Source organism: Camarhynchus parvulus, chromosome 2 (assembly GCF_901933205.1).
Source record: "Camarhynchus parvulus chromosome 2, STF_HiC, whole genome shotgun sequence".
NCBI classification, from domain to species: Eukaryota; Metazoa; Chordata; class Aves; order Passeriformes; family Thraupidae; genus Camarhynchus; species Camarhynchus parvulus.
This window is the reverse complement of record NC_044572.1, coordinates 13,927,383-13,946,737: the sequence shown is the minus strand read 5'-3', so window position 1 is coordinate 13,946,737 and position 19,355 is coordinate 13,927,383. Positions and strand designations below refer to the sequence as shown.

The 19,355-nt window shown below is 37.9% G+C and overlaps 1 protein-coding gene across 11 annotated transcripts in view; it reads right to left on the bottom strand.

Annotated features, from left to right (window-relative positions):
* PARD3 (par-3 family cell polarity regulator) overlaps positions 1–19,355 on the bottom strand; it is a 444,905-nt gene that overhangs the window by 191,923 nt on the left and 233,627 nt on the right. For all 11 annotated transcript variants that reach the window (XM_030943492.1, XM_030943497.1, XM_030943503.1 and 8 more), the window contains 4 exons: positions 15,032–15,157; positions 13,278–13,657; positions 2,107–2,246; positions 470–598 (listed from right to left, as the gene is read on the bottom strand). In XM_030943492.1, coding sequence (XP_030799352.1) covers positions 470–598; positions 2,107–2,246; positions 13,278–13,657; positions 15,032–15,157 — 775 coding nt within the window. The remainder of the gene's footprint in view (positions 1–469; positions 599–2,106; positions 2,247–13,277; positions 13,658–15,031; positions 15,158–19,355) is intronic.

Sequence of the window (19,355 nt, the reverse complement as noted above, 5' to 3'; positions counted from 1 at the left end):
ATTTATATTCAAAAAAGGCTACTACTTCTTATATTTTCCATTTTTTGATAGAAAGGTATTTACATATCCTATTTTGGCATAATACTATATGTTTGAGAACATATTAGTGAGCAGGTAGTGGGACAAATGGCAGGCTTTCAAACACAGATTTGTCCTTATGAAAGATATGAAATAATCTCCTTGTCTGCACGCATCCAAATAAAGTCTATGCAATAACTTCTCCTATAATAAACATTTTCACTCCAAATAAAGCTCTCACTTATACATTATCAACAAATACTTAATTCCAATAGCAGATCTTGAAGAAAATAAAAAACATGCATGTAAAATGTCCTAAATAAAGCAAAATAGCTTTTTTTTCCTTTTTCTTATATTCAGTGCTGGCCATGCATGTTTACTAACAGGAGACAAGATCAAATCATTTGCTCACACTCATCTAAATCTCTTAGCTGCTCTCTATTTTACGCACCAGTTCCCTTGGATGGAATGCTTCTTCCTGTCGAAAAATCAAAAGGGCAACAGTTCCTCCCATCTTGGTACTTCGCAGCAAGGATACAACTTCTTCTTGAGTTTTGCCTGTTAAATCAACTCCATTTACCTGCAACACAGGAAATGTGAGACATCAGTAAGACTCCAAAACAGGGAAACTAGCAGACACTTACAGCAAAAAGTCATGTGAATCATAATATGGACAGTATTAAGAAACTCTCACTGGAGCAATCTGCTTATTAGCTCACATTACAGCTTTCATTTAAGAGAACTAATTAAATGGTCATCCTTGCCATACAAATACAAATAACAAGCCAGACATTTATACTCCTCTCCTTGTCAGCAGCTACAGTGTACACACTAAAGCCAACTAATCCCATTTACTGGCATTTCTTACAAGAACCTCTGCATCTTTCGGCAAAATCAACATACAATCCCAAACTGGTCCCATTTCCATCTGTCTTGATGTTATACATACCTTCCAAACATATTTAGCACAATGAATTGTGACAAAAATAGAAAGTAATTATTTCCCTTTATGACCTTGGAGTTGCTATTCTTGCCTCTGTTCAGTGGTCCAATCCCTTGGTCTCCATGTGCCACTGATCAGGACAGGCAGGTATGGAATACATGCAGGATTCCCCACTGCATGAGCTAACTTCAGTAACGGAGAAGCCAGAGAAAGATCGAACAATCTCAGGCTTGCCTGCTCAGAAACATTTTGGAAACGAAGGCAAAACAACTAACAGTGTTAAGCAAGGGAGCATGGTGCTCAGAAGTCTGCAAACCATTTTTTTCCTTCCCCTCATAAGAGAGCACAGCTCACACAGTTGAGATGCCATGGCTGTCACCTTAAATGCATCTCAGTCCCCTTCTACCCAAATCATCTGGGCTACCTTGAATTACAGTAATTACAGGGGGCTATCCTCCAGCAACATTTCAAGCTGACTTGGCCAATTTTGCAGTAAAGTGAAGTTAGAGCCCTGAGAGGCAGTTAAAGACTCAGCTGTACCTCCGGTGTCATTTGGCTTAGGGACAGTAATGAAGAGCTGTGGGTGGTAACGCATCACTCCAGCTGGATTTGCTGAAAGCTCTCTGTGGTGCACCTATCTGAGAGAAATTTAGTTCCCTTGAGGACATCCTTACTTCAGGAGGGAAGTGGCCTTGATTCTCTGTAGGACTCCTCTCCTCTTATGTCTCTTTCAGTTAATTCACTAAACCTTTTCAGGGTATTGCCTCCCATCCTTGGCAACATCTTCAATAATTTCTGGTCCGTCACTCCATGCTGATTTAATTCTACTTACTAGGTAACAATCACTTTGCTTCAATATATTCCTAAACAGCAATGCAAGACTACGACACGATATTCACCTAAGGACATGTAAACTTATGTTTTTGTAGTGTGTCTGGGTTAAGCTCTTCAAACAATTATGTACTGAAAATGCCCAGCACCTTGATCTCTTACCTAAAAATATAAAGCCAAAAAAGGGAAAAGTGGGAAAAACATAAAATACTAGAAGTAATACCTGTAACATAAAATACTAGAAGCCTCTGGAAGTGATAAAGTGTGTGGGCTCATGCCAAAACACAGACAAGGAACATGTAATATTTCCTCACCTCAATTAATCGGTCTCCAGCTTTTAATCTCCCATCTTGAATAGCTGCACCTCTCGGAAGGATGTTTTTCACATAAATTGGAGCAGAGCCACCAATTGGGACATCTCTTGAAGTAATGCTAAATCCTAAGCCTTCTGTACCTGCATAAAGAATGTACATTACTAGTTAAAATGCACATTTGATATTACACCATGCAGAATGTATGTATACCTCACTGATACAATCCATGAAAATACATATAAGATGCAAGAATTACTTCATGACAAAAAAGAAAACAAAATATCTACAAGAAAGCTGTAGCTGAAGCACTGAGTCTGGGCACAGGTGGCTCAGCAGGCACTCCCTGCAACTTGCTATTCTGATGACTTCCAAGTCATTGTCATATTTCTGACTTTCTATTTCAGATGAGCTGAGTGACAAGGAATCAGAACAAAGCATATCTGATATCCTATCACTGTCTTCCCCCTTGTCAATCTGGATCTCATCAATGATCCTTCCTTTTTCCTTTTCAGCTCTTCCACTGGCGACAGTCAGCCAATGCTGCTGGGCATGGGGCTCTGTCAGCTCACTGGTGGACACTGGCAGTGTGTCTCACTGGTGGACACTGGCAGTGTGTCTCACTGGTGGACACTGGCAGTGTGCCTCACTGGTGGACACTGGCAAGTGACAGTACTGGAGCTCCGTGGCCTCATTTGTCCTGTTCTGGGGACCTCAGGCTGTTTTCAGCCAACAGCTCCTGTGCCCCCAGGCTTCGCCTCAGCTCTCACTGGGTTCCACCCCACTGTCTGTCATGCAGGCAGGGAGCAAACCCAGGCTGCCACGTCTGAGGTCCTGCTCTACATCCAGGTGACTGACTACACTTGGCCAAGACAGACTGAAGCAAAACAGAGGCACTTAAAATGACTTGGAGAAATCCAGAGCAGGAGTCCAGTCAATACAGCAAATGAGACTTGTCTCTATTTCAGGGAAATTAGGAATGCATTCAGTTCCAGGATTCACAAGCTGAGGACAAACAGAAGCCTTTCCTACCACACAGAAAGCTCATTTGTGATCCTCTCTTAGATACAATCTATGCAATGTTACCAACAACCCCTGAAACTCTACAAAAACCTGCCACTGCCCCCCTCAACATTACACATCAAGTCTATTCAGGACACTTAATGCAGCATGAAAATAGCTGGCCATCCCGTGGAGAGCCCCTAACACAGTGTCAGCACCCACAGCTTGCATTTGAAACTTCTCAGAGGTTGTCAAAGCACCTTGCTGGGCACACACAGGCCCAACCTACATTTAAGCTGACCTACAATGGCAACTGCAGTTAGGACTCAGCAGTATCAGGTAGGTCCCCAAAAGCTACCACAGAATGCACCTTTGTAAAATGCCATGGGGACAGAAACCAAACTTTTATGAAACAGTCACCAGCTACGAGCCCTGGGAAGCTTAACACAAACTGTGTTAAAGACACACAACTACTGAACCATTTGAGGTGCTAATGTATTTCAGATGGAAAAAAAAAACCCAACTGTGCAACAGCAGCCAGAGAGATGAGTGAGCAAGAGAGCTCTGCAGACCCCAAGGTCAGTGCAGAAGAAAAGGGAAGAGGTGCTCCAGTTGCTGGAGCAGAGATTTCCCTGCAGCCCACAGAGAAGATGATGGAGAGGCAGTTTTCCCGCTGCAGTCCATGTAGGTCCATGGTGGAGCACAGATGCACCAGCAGCCTGTGCAGGACTCCACACCAGAGTAGGGAGATGCCCAAAGGAGGCTGTTCCCTATGGGAAGCCTGCACTGGAGAAAGCTGCTGGCAGGGACCTGTGGCCCCATGGAGAGAAGCCCATGCTGGAGCAGGTTTGCTGGTGGGATCTGTGACCCTGTGGGGGACTGACACTGGAGCAAACCCATTCCTGAAGGACTGACCCCATGGGAGGGACCCACACTGAAACAGTTCCTGGAGACCTGCAGCCTCTGGGTAAGGCTCACCTTGGAAGGACTGTCTCCCATAGGAAGGACCCCACTCTGGAGCAACACAAGATAGTGAGGAGACCTCCCTCTGAGGAGAAAGGAGCAACAGAGAGAACCTGCAATGAACTGACTGCAGCTCCCATTCCCCATCCCTGTGCACTGCTGGGAGGAGGAGGTAGAGAATTCGTGAAGTAAAGATGAGTCCAGGAGGAAGGGAGGGGTCAGGGGAATATGTTTTAAGATTTGGTTTTATTTCTCATTACCCAACTCTGATTTGATTGACAAAAATTAAATTAATTTCCCCAAGTCAAGTTGGTTTTGCCTGTGACAGTAATTGGTGAGTGATCTCTCCCTGGTCTTATCTCAACCCACAAGCTTTTTGCTGTGTTTAACTTCCCTTGTCCAGCTGAGGAGGGTGAGTGATAGAGCTGCTTGGTGAGCACCTTGTCCAAGGTCAACTCACCACAATGTTACTTAATTCCTGTAAATTCATTAATTTCTGTTGCCCATGTTTAATTGCTAAACCTACTTTCCTAGAGAGCAGATTAATATTCACACATGAAAAGAAAGCAGGATTCAAATATAGTAACCACTACTCAACATACAGATTTCTGAAATCTGCACAATTGCATTTAATTAAAATGTATTTATTTTATATTTTATTATATATACTACAATATATAATAAAATATATATTGTATATACAACAATATATATAGTAGTATATATATGTAGTATATAATTATATATACTACAATCTATATATAAAAACAATATATTTTATTATCAAGACAGAAGTCATGCTAAGAAGTAAACTGACACAGGTGACATGACTGGGCATGACACAAGCTTTTAAACCTTTATCTTGAACATAACTATGTGCTCCTGTATACATAGTAAGGGCATACAGATCTTATTGTTCAGGAAATATGGATCAGTTTCTCTAGGCTAATTATTTTGAGACAACTTCCCTTCCTTCTGCAGCATTCAAGACAGCTGACATTTGAATTTGAAAGTCTTCATCCACTTTCAGGCAAATATAAAATTTATCTGTGCTGTAACATAGAGATAAAAAAATACTAGATCTCATAATATCCATATTTTACTTAGGAGACCTCCCAATTTTAATGATGCTTCAAACATTCATAGAGCTCTTTAATTCCCTGCAATATGTGAAGATGATCTGAATAAGGTTTTTTTAAGTCACATCTCAGCTTTTTATGGAATTTATCTTTTTCTCATTATAAGGATCAGCGCTGAATACTTCTCTTGGAGTACAGGTTTTGTCTGCTAAAATTTCTAAAGTAATATCAGAACATGAGTGCACTCCCAGGACAATATTTCATTATTAATAAGCTTAATCTCCATTGCCTGATTACAGCATCATTACAGATGTCTGGTTCACACACAGCACTTCAAACCCCCATGGAAAAAACAGAAGTTGAAATTTTCACATTACAAATGCACACAGGATATAAATTTGGACTGTGACATTTTCTGCTGTCAAACCTCCAGAAAGTCTTTACCAAATCCAGCAGATCGTCACAAATCCACACTGAGCCCAGATATTAGAGGAAGAAAATTCTAATTACTTGTTTCTGTAGAAAGAAGGGGCCTCAATGGACTGTGCTTTACTGTGCTGCTCTGTGCAGCTTTGCATGAGGCAGCTTTTGGGTGCAATTCTCCTTCTACCATTTCTCTGCTTCAGTTGGCTGTTCATGCCCCATAACTGGTCTTCCCTGGATGATTCAGCTGCATAAATCTACTGTGCTTATTATATATAAATTAGGTGTTCACAACACTGGGAAATAAATGGATACATCCAACCGAGGACAAAAATAAATATGACTTCTCTGACTGAATTGATTTTAATTTTTTTTTTACACACTTAACTGATTTAGTTCTCTCCACTCCATTCATTTTCATTCTCCTGTTGATAGAAATACATATAAGATCTTAATATCTCCCTGCTGCTAAACTGTTTTCAGTTCTTAGGGTGTATAACTGCATTATAATAATGAGTGAACTGTGCAAATATATTGTAGGCTCTTCTGATTTATGTCGGTAATACAGGAAAGACTGGACACACATACAGGTAGAACCACAATGAACAGAAAACAGAAGAAATTTCCATATTTTAGAAAACAGAGGAGGCATCCTACATAAAGCTAGGAGTTTTACTTTGCAATCTTTAGATTTTTTGAGCTATGCTCACCTTAATCTCTTCTACATTTTAAAAAGGGTAAATTTTTAAAAGGGTAGAAAACACTTTCTTCCTTCTATAGCTGTCATCTCTGACAATGATCAAATTACACCAAGTGATAATAACATTTAAAAATTACCCACTAATTTGTGTAATTCAAATTCTCAGGCTTCTTCAATAAATCAGCAGCTCTCTCAACAAGTTAAGAGTTCTCCTTTTTTCGTGAGTGTGATGCTGAACACACCTTCTAAAGTCTCATTACCCTCAAGAGCTCAGCCAGCTCTGAACTGAAGACACAGTAGTTTTAAATTAATAAAAAGGGCAGTTACAATGGAAAAAACATCTATTTTGTACAAACAGGAAAGTGACAGATTTGATGTGTCAGTTGCTGTTTCAGAAGAAAAAAGTTCTGGTAGCTTTAAGGTAAGGGGAAGAGGAAATCTGTTCCTAAAATTTCATTAAACATATTTTCAAAATGAACATCATAATTTCATTTGGAAGCAGTCTGATCATAAACTGACAGAATGTTAAAAATGTTATAAAATTTTACTACTGGCGACTAGACCCTTATCTCCCAGAGAAGAAGTGTTTAATTTCTTACTAGTGCTGGGATTACCTTCTTGATTGTGTCAATAATGTGCCTAGCATAACATTTCTGTCTTTCTAAGGCTATCCTTTGCAAAAAATTGTGGGTTCCTCACTCAGCACCAACTGCAGGTCTAAATTCTCAGCAGAAAAATTTGCTCTTGGGTAGAAATACAGACAGGATACGAAACAAAAAGCCACGATCACCTCTGCAGTATTTTCATCCTCTCAAAACAACACTAGTCCATAGACCAGTAAAGAATATCTGAAGGACCTACACTGACCACATCTTGTGATACTTCTCTTACAGCTGTCTTGCCTTTCAGCACTGTAAGCAGTGCTAAAAGTAAATCATGCTCTTCCTTCAAGTCTAATTTAAGAAAATGCATATGAGTTCTCAGGGAGTTCAATACAGATCTCTCTAAATTTAAAAAACAACTACAAACAAGCAAACAACAAGAACAAGAATGCAGAAAACTTCACTCCTAAAACAATAGAAAATATCTAAAAACTGACAATTGGGCACCACATTTTTTAGTAGTTATGCAAAAAAGGTAGAGAACATTTCTGAGCAATCTTAACAAGGACAACTCATGTGGGTCAACAGTCCTCAGCCAGACTAAAGGACTGTTAGGGGAAAGTGTAGATTCCTCATGCAAGACAAAGAACACAGCCTCCCTTTCCTGAAACAATAAGCAAGGTTGGTTGCAAATAAAAAAGCGTGTGACACAAAATCACAAAAATTACAAAATAAAGCATTGTCAGTTAACGAAAGTAGTAGATTATACTGGGATGGAGAATAAGGAGACAGATAATGTTATAATAAAACTAAGCAGAAGGGTCAAATGTTCTCTAATAATAGTCAGAGCAGACACTGTCCTTCCAAGCACTTCAACCTCCTGTTTTGTTCACAGGAGACTCTTTCTGAAGATACAGATTCAGATGGATGACTGCTGAACTAATTATCCTAGTGTTCCACACTGGAAACCAGGTTTTTGGGTTTTTTTTGAAGGACTGAATCTCATGTAAGATTTGAACAGCAAATATGTTCTTACTGTAAGGGGCATCACTAAACTAACCAAGATCATTTTACTGCTCCTAGTTTAAGCCCCATATTTTCAGAATTTGTGCACATGTAGTCAGGCTTACTGTACATGCAAATGACTGCTTAGAAGGCTGACTGCTCAGCTGTCTACAAAATTTCTGCAGCCATACACACAATCAAGACTAATTGCATGCCCATTTTTATGTAGTTGAGTGATTTGGAACAAGTGAGGTTTTTTTTCTCCAAGTAAAGCTCAGACCACTCAAGAAGATCTTTGATCAACCTAATAGAAACGTTCTTTTCCCCTTATGCTACATCCTGCTAATGGTGATCAGAAGTGGTTTTAAAAAATGGAAAGATGAAACTGATGCAGTTTATGCTTCTTCAGTGACTAATAATGCTCAAAATTATTTGCTTCACTTTTGAATCTCATTTCTCAAGGTCACTGAAGTAATTTAGGCATCTACACGCTTCATTTCAAAACTGACAAACACTCTGCATCTGAACAGGAATTTCAAGAGAACATATCACTTCAAAAGAAATTTTAAACAAAAATTTAAAATGTCAGTTCAAAGTCTGGCTCAAGAATCTGTGTGGAGAAAACAGGAGAGTATAATGAAAAATGCATATAAATCTGTACACTTCAGCTCCATGATGCAGGATATCTTACAGACAAGTTCAGGGTCCTGTCTTACACACTCTCATGTATGAATCCAAGCAAAGCAAGTAACTGTCCATAGATGTGCTCCACTCCAGAGCAAATATGATGCCCTTTCAAATTAGCATAGTCCCAAACTATCTATGCCAACTTATTTGTGTCTCTAACAGCTTCTTGCAGAAAGGAACTTGGGTGCAGCAGGGCTGGGCGTCACTGTGCCACGGCACTGAATGCCCAGTGCCCTGGTGGCACTTGCAGAGTTTCAGGTCAGCTCTGTATACAAGATGTAGCAATATTAACCTCAGTGAGCCCAGTAAGCCAAACAGGAACACAAGGAACTCTGAAAAGTTTCATAATCCTGCTCACATCTACAATTTAACAATTTTTCTCTCCTGCACTGTGCAGAGGAGCCTCCTTTGTTTCAGGACTCATCTTCTAGAACAGAGCTGCTATGTCCTGTTTGTGATATGGTACATGGTAACTGCTACAGCTTTCCTGACATTTCTGTCACTCATTTCTTTCCCTTTCTTTTTCATGTTTTGCAAGAGAGAGGCCAAAAAGGAAGAGATAATCACAACTCCCATGGTCGATGGCTAAGTCACCCTCTGGAAGTGGGGAGATGTGGACTTAAGTCCTGATGCACTGAATAATTCAGACAAAAAATTAGCAAAATATTCGGTGGAACTAAGACCAACTTAAGAAACACGAGCTCAGTGCTGACATTTTACTTCCCGAATTTTATATTTAATTTAGCTATACAAACATGTAGTTATAGATAGAAATCATATGATGCAATGAGCATTATACTGAAGGGCTAACAAATAAGATTAAGCTAATTTCCAGACCGAGTACTTCAAGCTTGTCTTAGTACAGCAGTAGATATGAAATCTGAGTAGCACAATGTCCAGTGGAAAAGCAGTCTTCTGAATGCTTTAGTGAGTATCAGGCTAAATGCTGTGAGTTACTAAGTGCTCTAAGACTGAGCCTTAGAGCCATTTGCTACATAATTGGTTATTTATTATTTAGAAGTGTTGGACTAAATTCCTTTCAGTTGCATTGGCTCAAACACTTGCAGCCAAAGAAGGAACACTGGGAGTGTCCTGGTGCATATGAGCTCAAAGTTCAGCCTAACACTCTGGGTGTTGTATCAGTGGTCTTATTTGCTTTATTCATTAGCTGCAAAGAACTATTTTTATTTATTTATACTTACTTTGGTATATCAGTTTACACCAAAATGTACACAAACACATGCTCACTGTCAGGTCTTGCATTATCTTAATTTGTGTGAGCTATTAAGCTAGACTGCTATACAACCTTAATGCCATTAGAATATCAGCAATAACCCCTACATCTATATGCTAAAAGTTCAGGCCTTGACCTTTAAGGCAAGATAAACAGATATCCATTTTCATTTAGAAAAGTCAACAAACATTCCACATTGACTGAAACATATGACTGACCTTCTCTTCTGACTTTATTAAACTGCTAAATCCTATGAAAGTTCAGGTTATTTTAAAATGCCAAATCAGCAATAAATATTAAGAAATCATAATTACAGAAGCACATATTGTGGGGTTATTCTATGATTGTCACCCTATATCATAAAGCTTATGCAATATATAAAAATACAGCTGTAATAAAGAGGGTCTGTCTGTACTAAAAAAGAGTCAATTCTCATATAGTACATCCATTATCAGAATGTACAGGTTAAATGAGAACTGCATTTCAAGACAACACTTTACATGCCTTAATGCACCCCACAATGAGTTTTTAAAGTAATGATGCTAACTGGTGAAACAACTGCTACCTGTCAACTACAAAAAGAACATCTGTTAAATATCTATAAAGTCTGTGTAATTACAACATCCTTCCTTGGAAATAATAATCAAAAACAATCAACATCCCTACTGAACTCATATTTACAACAAAATACTTGGGGCATCCTCAAGCATATTGCTGCATTCATTGCTCCATATGTGTGCTCTCAGAGTGATCAAATGTAAGTCAAAATGGAAGGACATGCTTCTTTCTACAGTGGATATTAACAAATGAAAGACAGCAATGATAAAAAGGCATCTTTCCTTATGCCCATTCTCTTTATTTTTACCATGCATAAAACACAGTCTCTACCTTTATCTATAGCCTGAGTTCGGTACCATTCCACCACAAGCAGTATTCTCAAATAGGCCAACTGTTAGAAACAAATATCTCCTTTAAACTTCTGAAATATATTCTAAACACATTTCAAAGTTCTCACTTTGAAAGTAAGAACTTTGTAAGAGCCATCAAACTCCTCTGGTATGAACTAGATGTAAAGTATCTTTGTGATCAACAGGTAGCATGCATCTTCTTTACTCCAAACCACCTAAGGTATTAGTGCCAGCAAGGATAAATTATATTCTAGCCTTGGGGGAGTATTTCTGAAACAGTATCCAGTGCATGATGACCAAATATAACATCATATCACAGTCAAAAATCCATAAAATGCCAAATTATATTCTTGCATCTTATGAGGAGTTGTACCACCATATTTGTTTCACTCAAAAATATTGTGGTCCCAAATTACATATTTATTTGTTAGTGCTTTTTAAACAATATGAAATGTTTATTTCCACTTCTGGATGAGAATTCTTTTATCTACTGTCCAAGTAATAATTCTAATGACTTCCACAGACACAAAAAACCCAGGTAAAAATCACTGTAGTGACTGAGAGAATATTTATAAGCAACTGATTCCTTACTCAACCAATAACAGCAAGTTTTTCCAAGTAGGCTGATCTGAGCTGATGGCCTAGAGAAATTCTTGAAGGAGCATCAACAACAGAAGCAAACTGTCAACTCAACCTTATGTCATCCAAGTTTGTAGAGCTTAAAATTCAGTAACCAGAAAGAAGCAATCTGGTGGTTCATGTGAAGTTCATAGAAAGGAAAGCATAATGATAATGTGACAAGTAGCCTGGTACCTGTGAAACTGTAAAATCTCTACCACTCAATGCACTGTCTTCAATGTCTTTCAATAAAAAGGTTAATTAATAAGTATCATCAACATTAAGCACATAAGAGTATCTTAAGGGGAATGTACCCCAAGTTCATGGAGAATACTGTCATATGGGTAAACTTTCTGCTGTTTAATGTAAATAGTGTTCTTGTTGCTAGAGACCAAATTATAGCTAATCTTAAACATGCTCATTTGAATACCATAAAGCTCACAGCATGTATAATCCTTTAAAAACATCATTTCCCAAGAGCTAAGAATACTGGCATCTAAATGTCATTTTATTATACTTTCAACTATCTGAAAAGCATCTACACATTAACTACAAAAAATACCAAATTTTCTCACATCATAAAAATTTCATGGATGTACCAATGCATCTACATGTGCACATATAACACAGATGTTGAGATAAGCACACACTACTTTAAATAGTCTCTCACCCCCATTCAAATTATATTAGCATAAGGGCCAAGACAGGAAATATCACATTACATCTCAACCAAAGGTTTTAACATCTCAGTGGAAAAAAATGAAAGCTTTAGCTGGAAATTAGAATGTCCCATTTACCAACTGGATCTAAAACACTCTTAAAATCTAAAGGCAAAACTCAATTTGAAAAGTCTTAACTGTGAAGTGCAGAACATGGGCCATTTTTGCTTAGTTGTTTACATTAAATAGTTCACCACTCCCTGAGTCTTGGCCAACAGAATTTGAGGCATTTACTGCACTACTTTATTAGCTGAGAAACAGAAGAAAATGTTAAAGCACTTCTCAAAATGGCCTTTTGCAGGCATGCTGCACATGCTGAATGCAAGGTGGGTCTCCTGGGCCGGCTCTCAGGGACAACTCAGTGCCTTGGCTGCAGAAATCAACCCATTGTGTCGGAGCATCGGGGGGTAGGACGGTCGGGACGGACGGAGATGAGAGATCTCTGCAGACAGGTCGTGGAACTTGTGGTTTATTGCAAAGGGCCTGGGTGCAGGGACCTGCTGGGAGCTGCCAGCCGCAGCTCGGAGCAGCCCGAGAGAAGAGATGGGTAAAGAGGATGAGAGGGAAAGAGAGTAAGAGGTCAAGAGCGTAAGGGAGTAAAAAAGGTAAGAGTGTAAAAGGGTAAGAGCGTAAAAGGGTAAGAGTGTAAAAGCGTAAGAGAGTAAAAGGGTAAGAGCGTAAAAGCGTAAGAGAGTAAAAGGGTAAGAGCGTAAAAGCGTAAGAGAGTGAGGTTCCCGTTACAATACAATAAATCTTCTTCTGTGTTGGATATTCTGATTCTCACTAGCCAATCTAGTACAATATACAAATCCTATAGCATTTACATACAGCCTATAAGAATCATTGCATTACCATACTGTGTTACATTTTAAACCCTAAAAACTACTCTTTGGACCCCTTCTGCTAAGCTAGTAGGGTCTGCTCTGACCCATGGACCTGTCTGCAAGCAGAGGGTATTGTTTCATCAAAAGGGGATTACCTTCAGTCTGACCACACCATTGTTTTCTAGTTGTTCAGTAACTAAGGGATTTCAAAGCCTGCTTTCATTTCAATCTTGCTTATAGTTTCTATATTCTCAAAATCTTTTGCCAGACAATCACATTTATAAGGCTTTCCTGTTTCATCTTCCCCAACACATTGCACTCCCCGTGCTCCTGCCGGCCTTCCTGCCCAGGACAGCAGCACTGGGCACACACACATACCCTACTGCACGAGGAGCACACTGGTGCCTTACCTTTCCTTAGCTGTATACTGAGCCTCTTCCCTATCTTTTTGGTGTTATAGCCACTGTTGGCAGTGGAGGTGAGAACTTTCTGAGGTGACGGTACCAGGCCAGAGGGTGGTTTCCCTGATGAGTTGACACTATGAGGTAGCTGTGAGTAGGAGTCCATCTGGTCAGAGTGGTTCCCCACTCTAGACATTCTCTGTAAGGTGTGAAGTCCAGAATTGTTCATGCTTTTCCCCTCAGCATACTGGGAGTCGGGGCTGAAGCGGCTGGAGTAGAACACGCTCTCGCTCTGGGACAACTGCTCGTACTGCTCCTTATTGGCCGCGGGCACCACGTGGAACCAAATGAACGGCGTACGCATGGCTTGGCGGAACATATGCTGTGCTCTAGGTTTTCAAGTGAACAGAAAATCAGCAAATTAGGACTGGCAGACTACGGGATATTATAAGCATAATTACTGATGTTAATTAAGGAACACGAGCTGACAGACACATTGCACTCAAGCATAAACCATAAAACTTGAATCTGTTCGCTCGCCTATTTGGTCTGCTTTTCGCTAAGGTTTACTGCTTTAGGGCAACACTATGGTTAAATATGCTTCATGACTAATGTAGCAAATACTGGATTCAGAAAAGCAAAAATTTTAACCACAGTCATGAAATGCAGACAGTCCTATAGGAGGACTGCAGTGTCCTTTTGTTTTGAACCTTGATAATTGTAATAATTGAGATAACTGTTGCCACAGTGACAACAGAATTATTAGAATGAAAATGACTAATTATAAAAGACTATGTATTCCACAATTTTCTGATTATATGGAGTCTTGCAACCAGTCTAGCTTACAATTCAATTTTTTTCAGCTGGTAGTATATCAGAATACAACATTAAGAAATGGGAAAAAAATGCTCAATCCTGTACAGACAGACACTGGGCTTCAAGGTTACAATCCAAAGTATACAAAGACAACAAGGTCTTTTCACAGACTTTACAAACTGTGATTCAGAATCTTAGAACAAGCAGAGACAAGCTGCTTTCAACCATATGGTACAGGGTGATGTTTCAATTCAGGTTAGAGTCAAAGAAATTAAAGCCACATTTCAAATATATATATTAAGTATAAGATGATCATAACATATGATATTTGGCCCTCAGTGTGTTACGAATTTCAGAACAATGTGATCATCCATGAAGTCACTCATTACCTGCATACCTATTTTCTATTTTTCTCTTTGTCTTGCCTGAGTGTGAACTACAGCCCCCTCTTAAAAGTCTTTCTGATTTATTTTGAGATTCCACCAAGTCCAGACAACCACAAAGCAAATATTTATCTCTCAAACTTCTCCAGGAAGTTTCTACATATGCAGCATCTTTAGTTCTCGCACAATCAAGAAACCACATATTCTTAAAATGTTAAAAATAAAGTCCTCATGTTGTCCATTTATATTGATGCATTTATAATGGTGCATTGAAAATATAAGAGCAAAAGCCATATGGGAATTTCAAGAAAAACAGATTACCAATATAAGAAGAAAAAAATCTATCATGTATAAAAACAATCAAATGAGAATTGCATATACTGTAATGACAATAATTATCCTGGGTTTTTTTTAGTCTGGCTATATAAAAGCCACTAATGTCCCTAAGTGTATCTTTTCTTTATTAGAAAAGCAAGCTTAGAGGTTTCTTTCTTACCTTCCTCAAATTATTCCAAGGTGCTAAAAATCAAATAAAGCAATGTAACGTGTGGTAAGAACACTTACTGCTCAAATCTCCTGTTCCGCAGGTCTCCGTCATTAATCCTGACAATACAATCGTTCTCACGGAAAAGGTTTTCCTGTTCAGCTTTTCCACCCTTCTCCAATCGCTTCACCAGCAGCCCCAGCGTTCTGGAACAGTAAGATTACAAATTATTACTATCTGAATAATTTGCAACATAGAAAATCCTGTTGATTTAGTGTTTTATCATGAACACTACAGGAACTATATTTTAAACCATCTTTATCTTGAAGGAGGATAGCACAGTTTTAAATAACTTCAAGAATTATCTGATTTATTGTCCCTTTTCCATAAAACAAAAAGCCTAGGTGTATCAAACACATCAAAAGTAAGAATGAACAGGCTGTGGGATGAGAGCACATCCATTCTTGAAAAAGGCCAAAATTTCTGTGTAGTAAAAACTCCAAGAACCACCACACATCTGAGGAAAGATATCTTTTCTGCTAGTTAACTGAAGCTGAATAGGTTTAACACAAAATTTGAATTTCTGAATTAGAAGAGAATGTCACAGCCTTCACTACTCCTTCTGTGCACGTGAAATGTGGGGTCATCTCATGTAACAAGCAGCCTGTAATGAGGCATGGATAGAGAATTCAATAATTTCATGAGGGCCAAACAATTTTATTTTTAATTCTTAACATTTTTAATAAAACAAAAAAGATGAAATTAAAAATTTAAATGCTCTTTCTAAATTCAGAATCTTATCTTAAATTAACTGACTGATAAAAATTTCCATTTGATAGCCTCTGTCCAATGAGTTAGCCCCCTCTGTTTCATGCTTACCCACAGCATCATCTTAAGGACATATGTAAAGAGAAAAGGTAGAAAAATATTCAACCTGAAATTATGAAAAAGGATCTTGAAGAAAGGATTTCTGAGGTACTGGCAGGATAGTATGCAAAGTCAGTCATGTTTCTATACCTGAACTCAACCTGAAGGAGAACTCAATCTCCAGGATTATTCTTGCCTCAACACTGCATTTGATTTTTTTTTTAAAGAAGATCAGCTTCACAGTGAAATCCCATAGGATGTGGGATCAGTGGGTCAAACTCACATCAGCCAAGTCAACAGCATTACTTTTTTCAGAATTCATTTCAAGGCATGGCGAGAAAAATACTTGGTCCAAATCAGCAGGAATTGGAAGAGCACAGATGACTTTTAAGCAAAAACCTTTCACTGATCACAGCACTTCCATTCACACGTAATACCTCAGAGTACATGAGCAGTCAGTGGTGCTTAAAAGGACTCCTCAGGTGCTCAAAAGTTATGTAAACACTTGAGCACTTCATCAAACAGGTCAAAAAAAGCAAAATTAACTTATTTCTTCCACTTTAGATTCTTCATTTACCAATTTATCACCAGCATAAGCAAATAATACACTTTTTTACCGAACAGTCATACATTCTCTCCCACAAAGTAGATGAAAGAGTAGGAGAAATGATCCTAGTAGTATCTCCATTTTGGAACCACCTAGAGACATTAAGATATTATGTTGAAAGGATCTATAAATGTAAACAGACCATGAGGAGAAAAATAACACAAATTCTGACAACACAAATCATCAAATGAAGCTTGAGTCAGACATTTGCATGACAAAAAATTCTACAAGTCCACAACAGTGGCACACTAACCTAATGACCACGTCGTACTACAATTCTTCATTATATACATTAGGTAGTCACAGAACGTAAAACAAAACAAACTTTAAAATATTGATTCAATCCCTTTTTTCCTTCTGTTCATTAAAAAAAAGTGTTGAAGGCAGTCTCAGATTTTTAAAACTGTTAAATAATTATGAAGAAATTATGGGTTGTTTGATAGTTCCATGAAGAATCAAATTAACAGTTATATTAAGAGTAAAACAGAAAACTACTTGTATGGCTTCACTATGCTATTTTTATCAGAATTATAGTTTTGACACATAGAAAACTGATGTGTTAGAAAACAAGTTTGTGACTTCTTCACTTTGTGAGCTGATGAATTTCTTTTAGGGAGATTGTCTTTGAGCCACAAAGTGAAGCTACATAACTGTAAATGGGGAAGAGATAGGCAAAGGAAATTATAAAACAGGGAATGCTACATTTAAGAGAAAATCAACAAAATACTTGAGCAGGAAAGAAAGGAGCTGTATCTACTCTTCCTTTTCTTTCACTTGATGCCCAACAGCTCTTTGATGCAGGTGTACTCCTCTGCAAGGCCCAAAGACAATTTTTGCATGTGCATGCAATGCTGGCCCAACAGCATACAAAGAAACAACAACAGGTGTTTGGTTTATATGGTTAACTATAAAAAATACCAAAATATCAAAACAGTATCTACACAAAGTACAAGAATCTAAGTTAATATAATGACAACACACGACACAAAATAATGTGGCTATTTCATCCCAATGTCTCCATGTACTTATGATCACAAAATAATTGCTCTATCAATAGTTTTGACATAGCATTTTCTTTTAAATGTTGCTTTCTACTGTCTCACATTCTGAATTTATATCAAATTATTAATGCAAGATGCACCTTCATGCATGGTTTGACACTTACATTTATTCCACTTAGGCTTTCAAATCTGTAAAAATATTACTAATCCTAACCAATAGTAGAATAATCTAACAGATAAATAAACTACCAGTCAAAATTGTAAACAATCTCATTAAACAAAGACTACAAGTTCTGCTAATGAAAGACTGCTCATCTCTAACATGGCATACGGTGCTCGTGAGGATTTTACTTTTTAACAAATGTTAGAGCTAGGTTAACCAGGCATATAAAGCTAAAGTCACTGAGAGCAAATTCAAGGCTGGATGAACAGATTGAGTCAAACCTAAAACCAGGCCTCTCACAGTGCCTTTTCATTCATTTAATTTTTTACATAAACACATGGCACAAAAGATCCCTTTAGACACAATTCCAGAAACAATTTCCTAAATGAGGGTTTGCATGGCAGAGAAAACTAGAACTATGGAAAATGTATGTTCTTCAAAAATTAACAAAAGCCTTCCAACTTCCTACAGTATTTCTTTAGCATATTACAGTTAAATGCAAGAATGTTACTCTAAAAAAGACTTTCTGGGAATTCATGTTTGTTGTTGCAGGTACTGGAGATAAATAGAGTAGACCTGATATTGCAAATATGCAGAAACCTAAAAACAAATTGGATTTTTTTCCCTGCCATATGCCACCATCATTAATCCTGCGAAGTGGAGTTATACTACAGCTTCAATATTGTGTTTCCCACATTAGGAAGACATAAATTTTGAAAGCATCTAAACTCATCTGGTATAAAGTACCAAAGTCAGTATATACAATTTTTTTAAACACAACCATGTAGCGTACAAATGTATGGGTATATTTGAATTTGATTAATTTTGTCCAGTTAAAGTAAATCAACACAGTTTCTAATACAAATTCTTCCATTACAAAACTTTTCAATTCCAGCCTTTTCAAGAATGAGATTAAATATCACGTGAACCTTTGCAAAACATTCTGCAAGTCGACAATCCTGTTGAAAAAATAATAAATAAAAATTTTGTACCTGTGCTGTTTTAGACTAACATTAGCTGACACAGAAACAGAAGGGAAACTGCCAAAGCACAGAGCTCAATCTTTGTATTTATTTTAAATACCTAATTGGGAATGTAAGCAGCTGAGATTATATTAGCATTTGCACCACTGTATTTCCATGAGGTTCATTACTCTAATTATACTATTAAAATAAACTCAGCTACATGTGTTAACATTTCAGTTCTCAGTATAAATTACAACCAACGATAAAACTAGAAATAAGCAGTGATTTTTTTATTGACATCTAAATTGCCTGACTTAGTTGGGGTAGTTGGTGAAATGCAAACTCTCCATGTGCCATCCAGATGTATGGAAATGATGATAATTTACCTTAATAAAAACTGACAGTGGAAGTAAAAATAAAAACTGACACTGAGCATCTAGAATATGATTTGGCCATCATGGCCCATTGTATGTACACACTGAAGTTTATTTATCTATTTACCTGCAAGCTAAATGTAGTGTAATCAAATCAGACAGAATAGAAAATAGCCAATTTAAATGTTTGCGTAAAGTCGCTAACATGAAAAGGCAAAAAACTAGATTAAGGTACAAAAATAAGGATTGATTGAAAAGTTGATGTGCAGCGGTTTCATGCTTACAAAGATCTCTGAAAAGTTCTACAAGAACATAAACACAGTGTAAAATTCATAGATTCAGAGGTCAGAGTAGGCAAATTGGCTTGTTTGTTCAAGTTAAATTATTGTGGCTACTCAATGCTAAATTGCACATAAACTCCTTTACC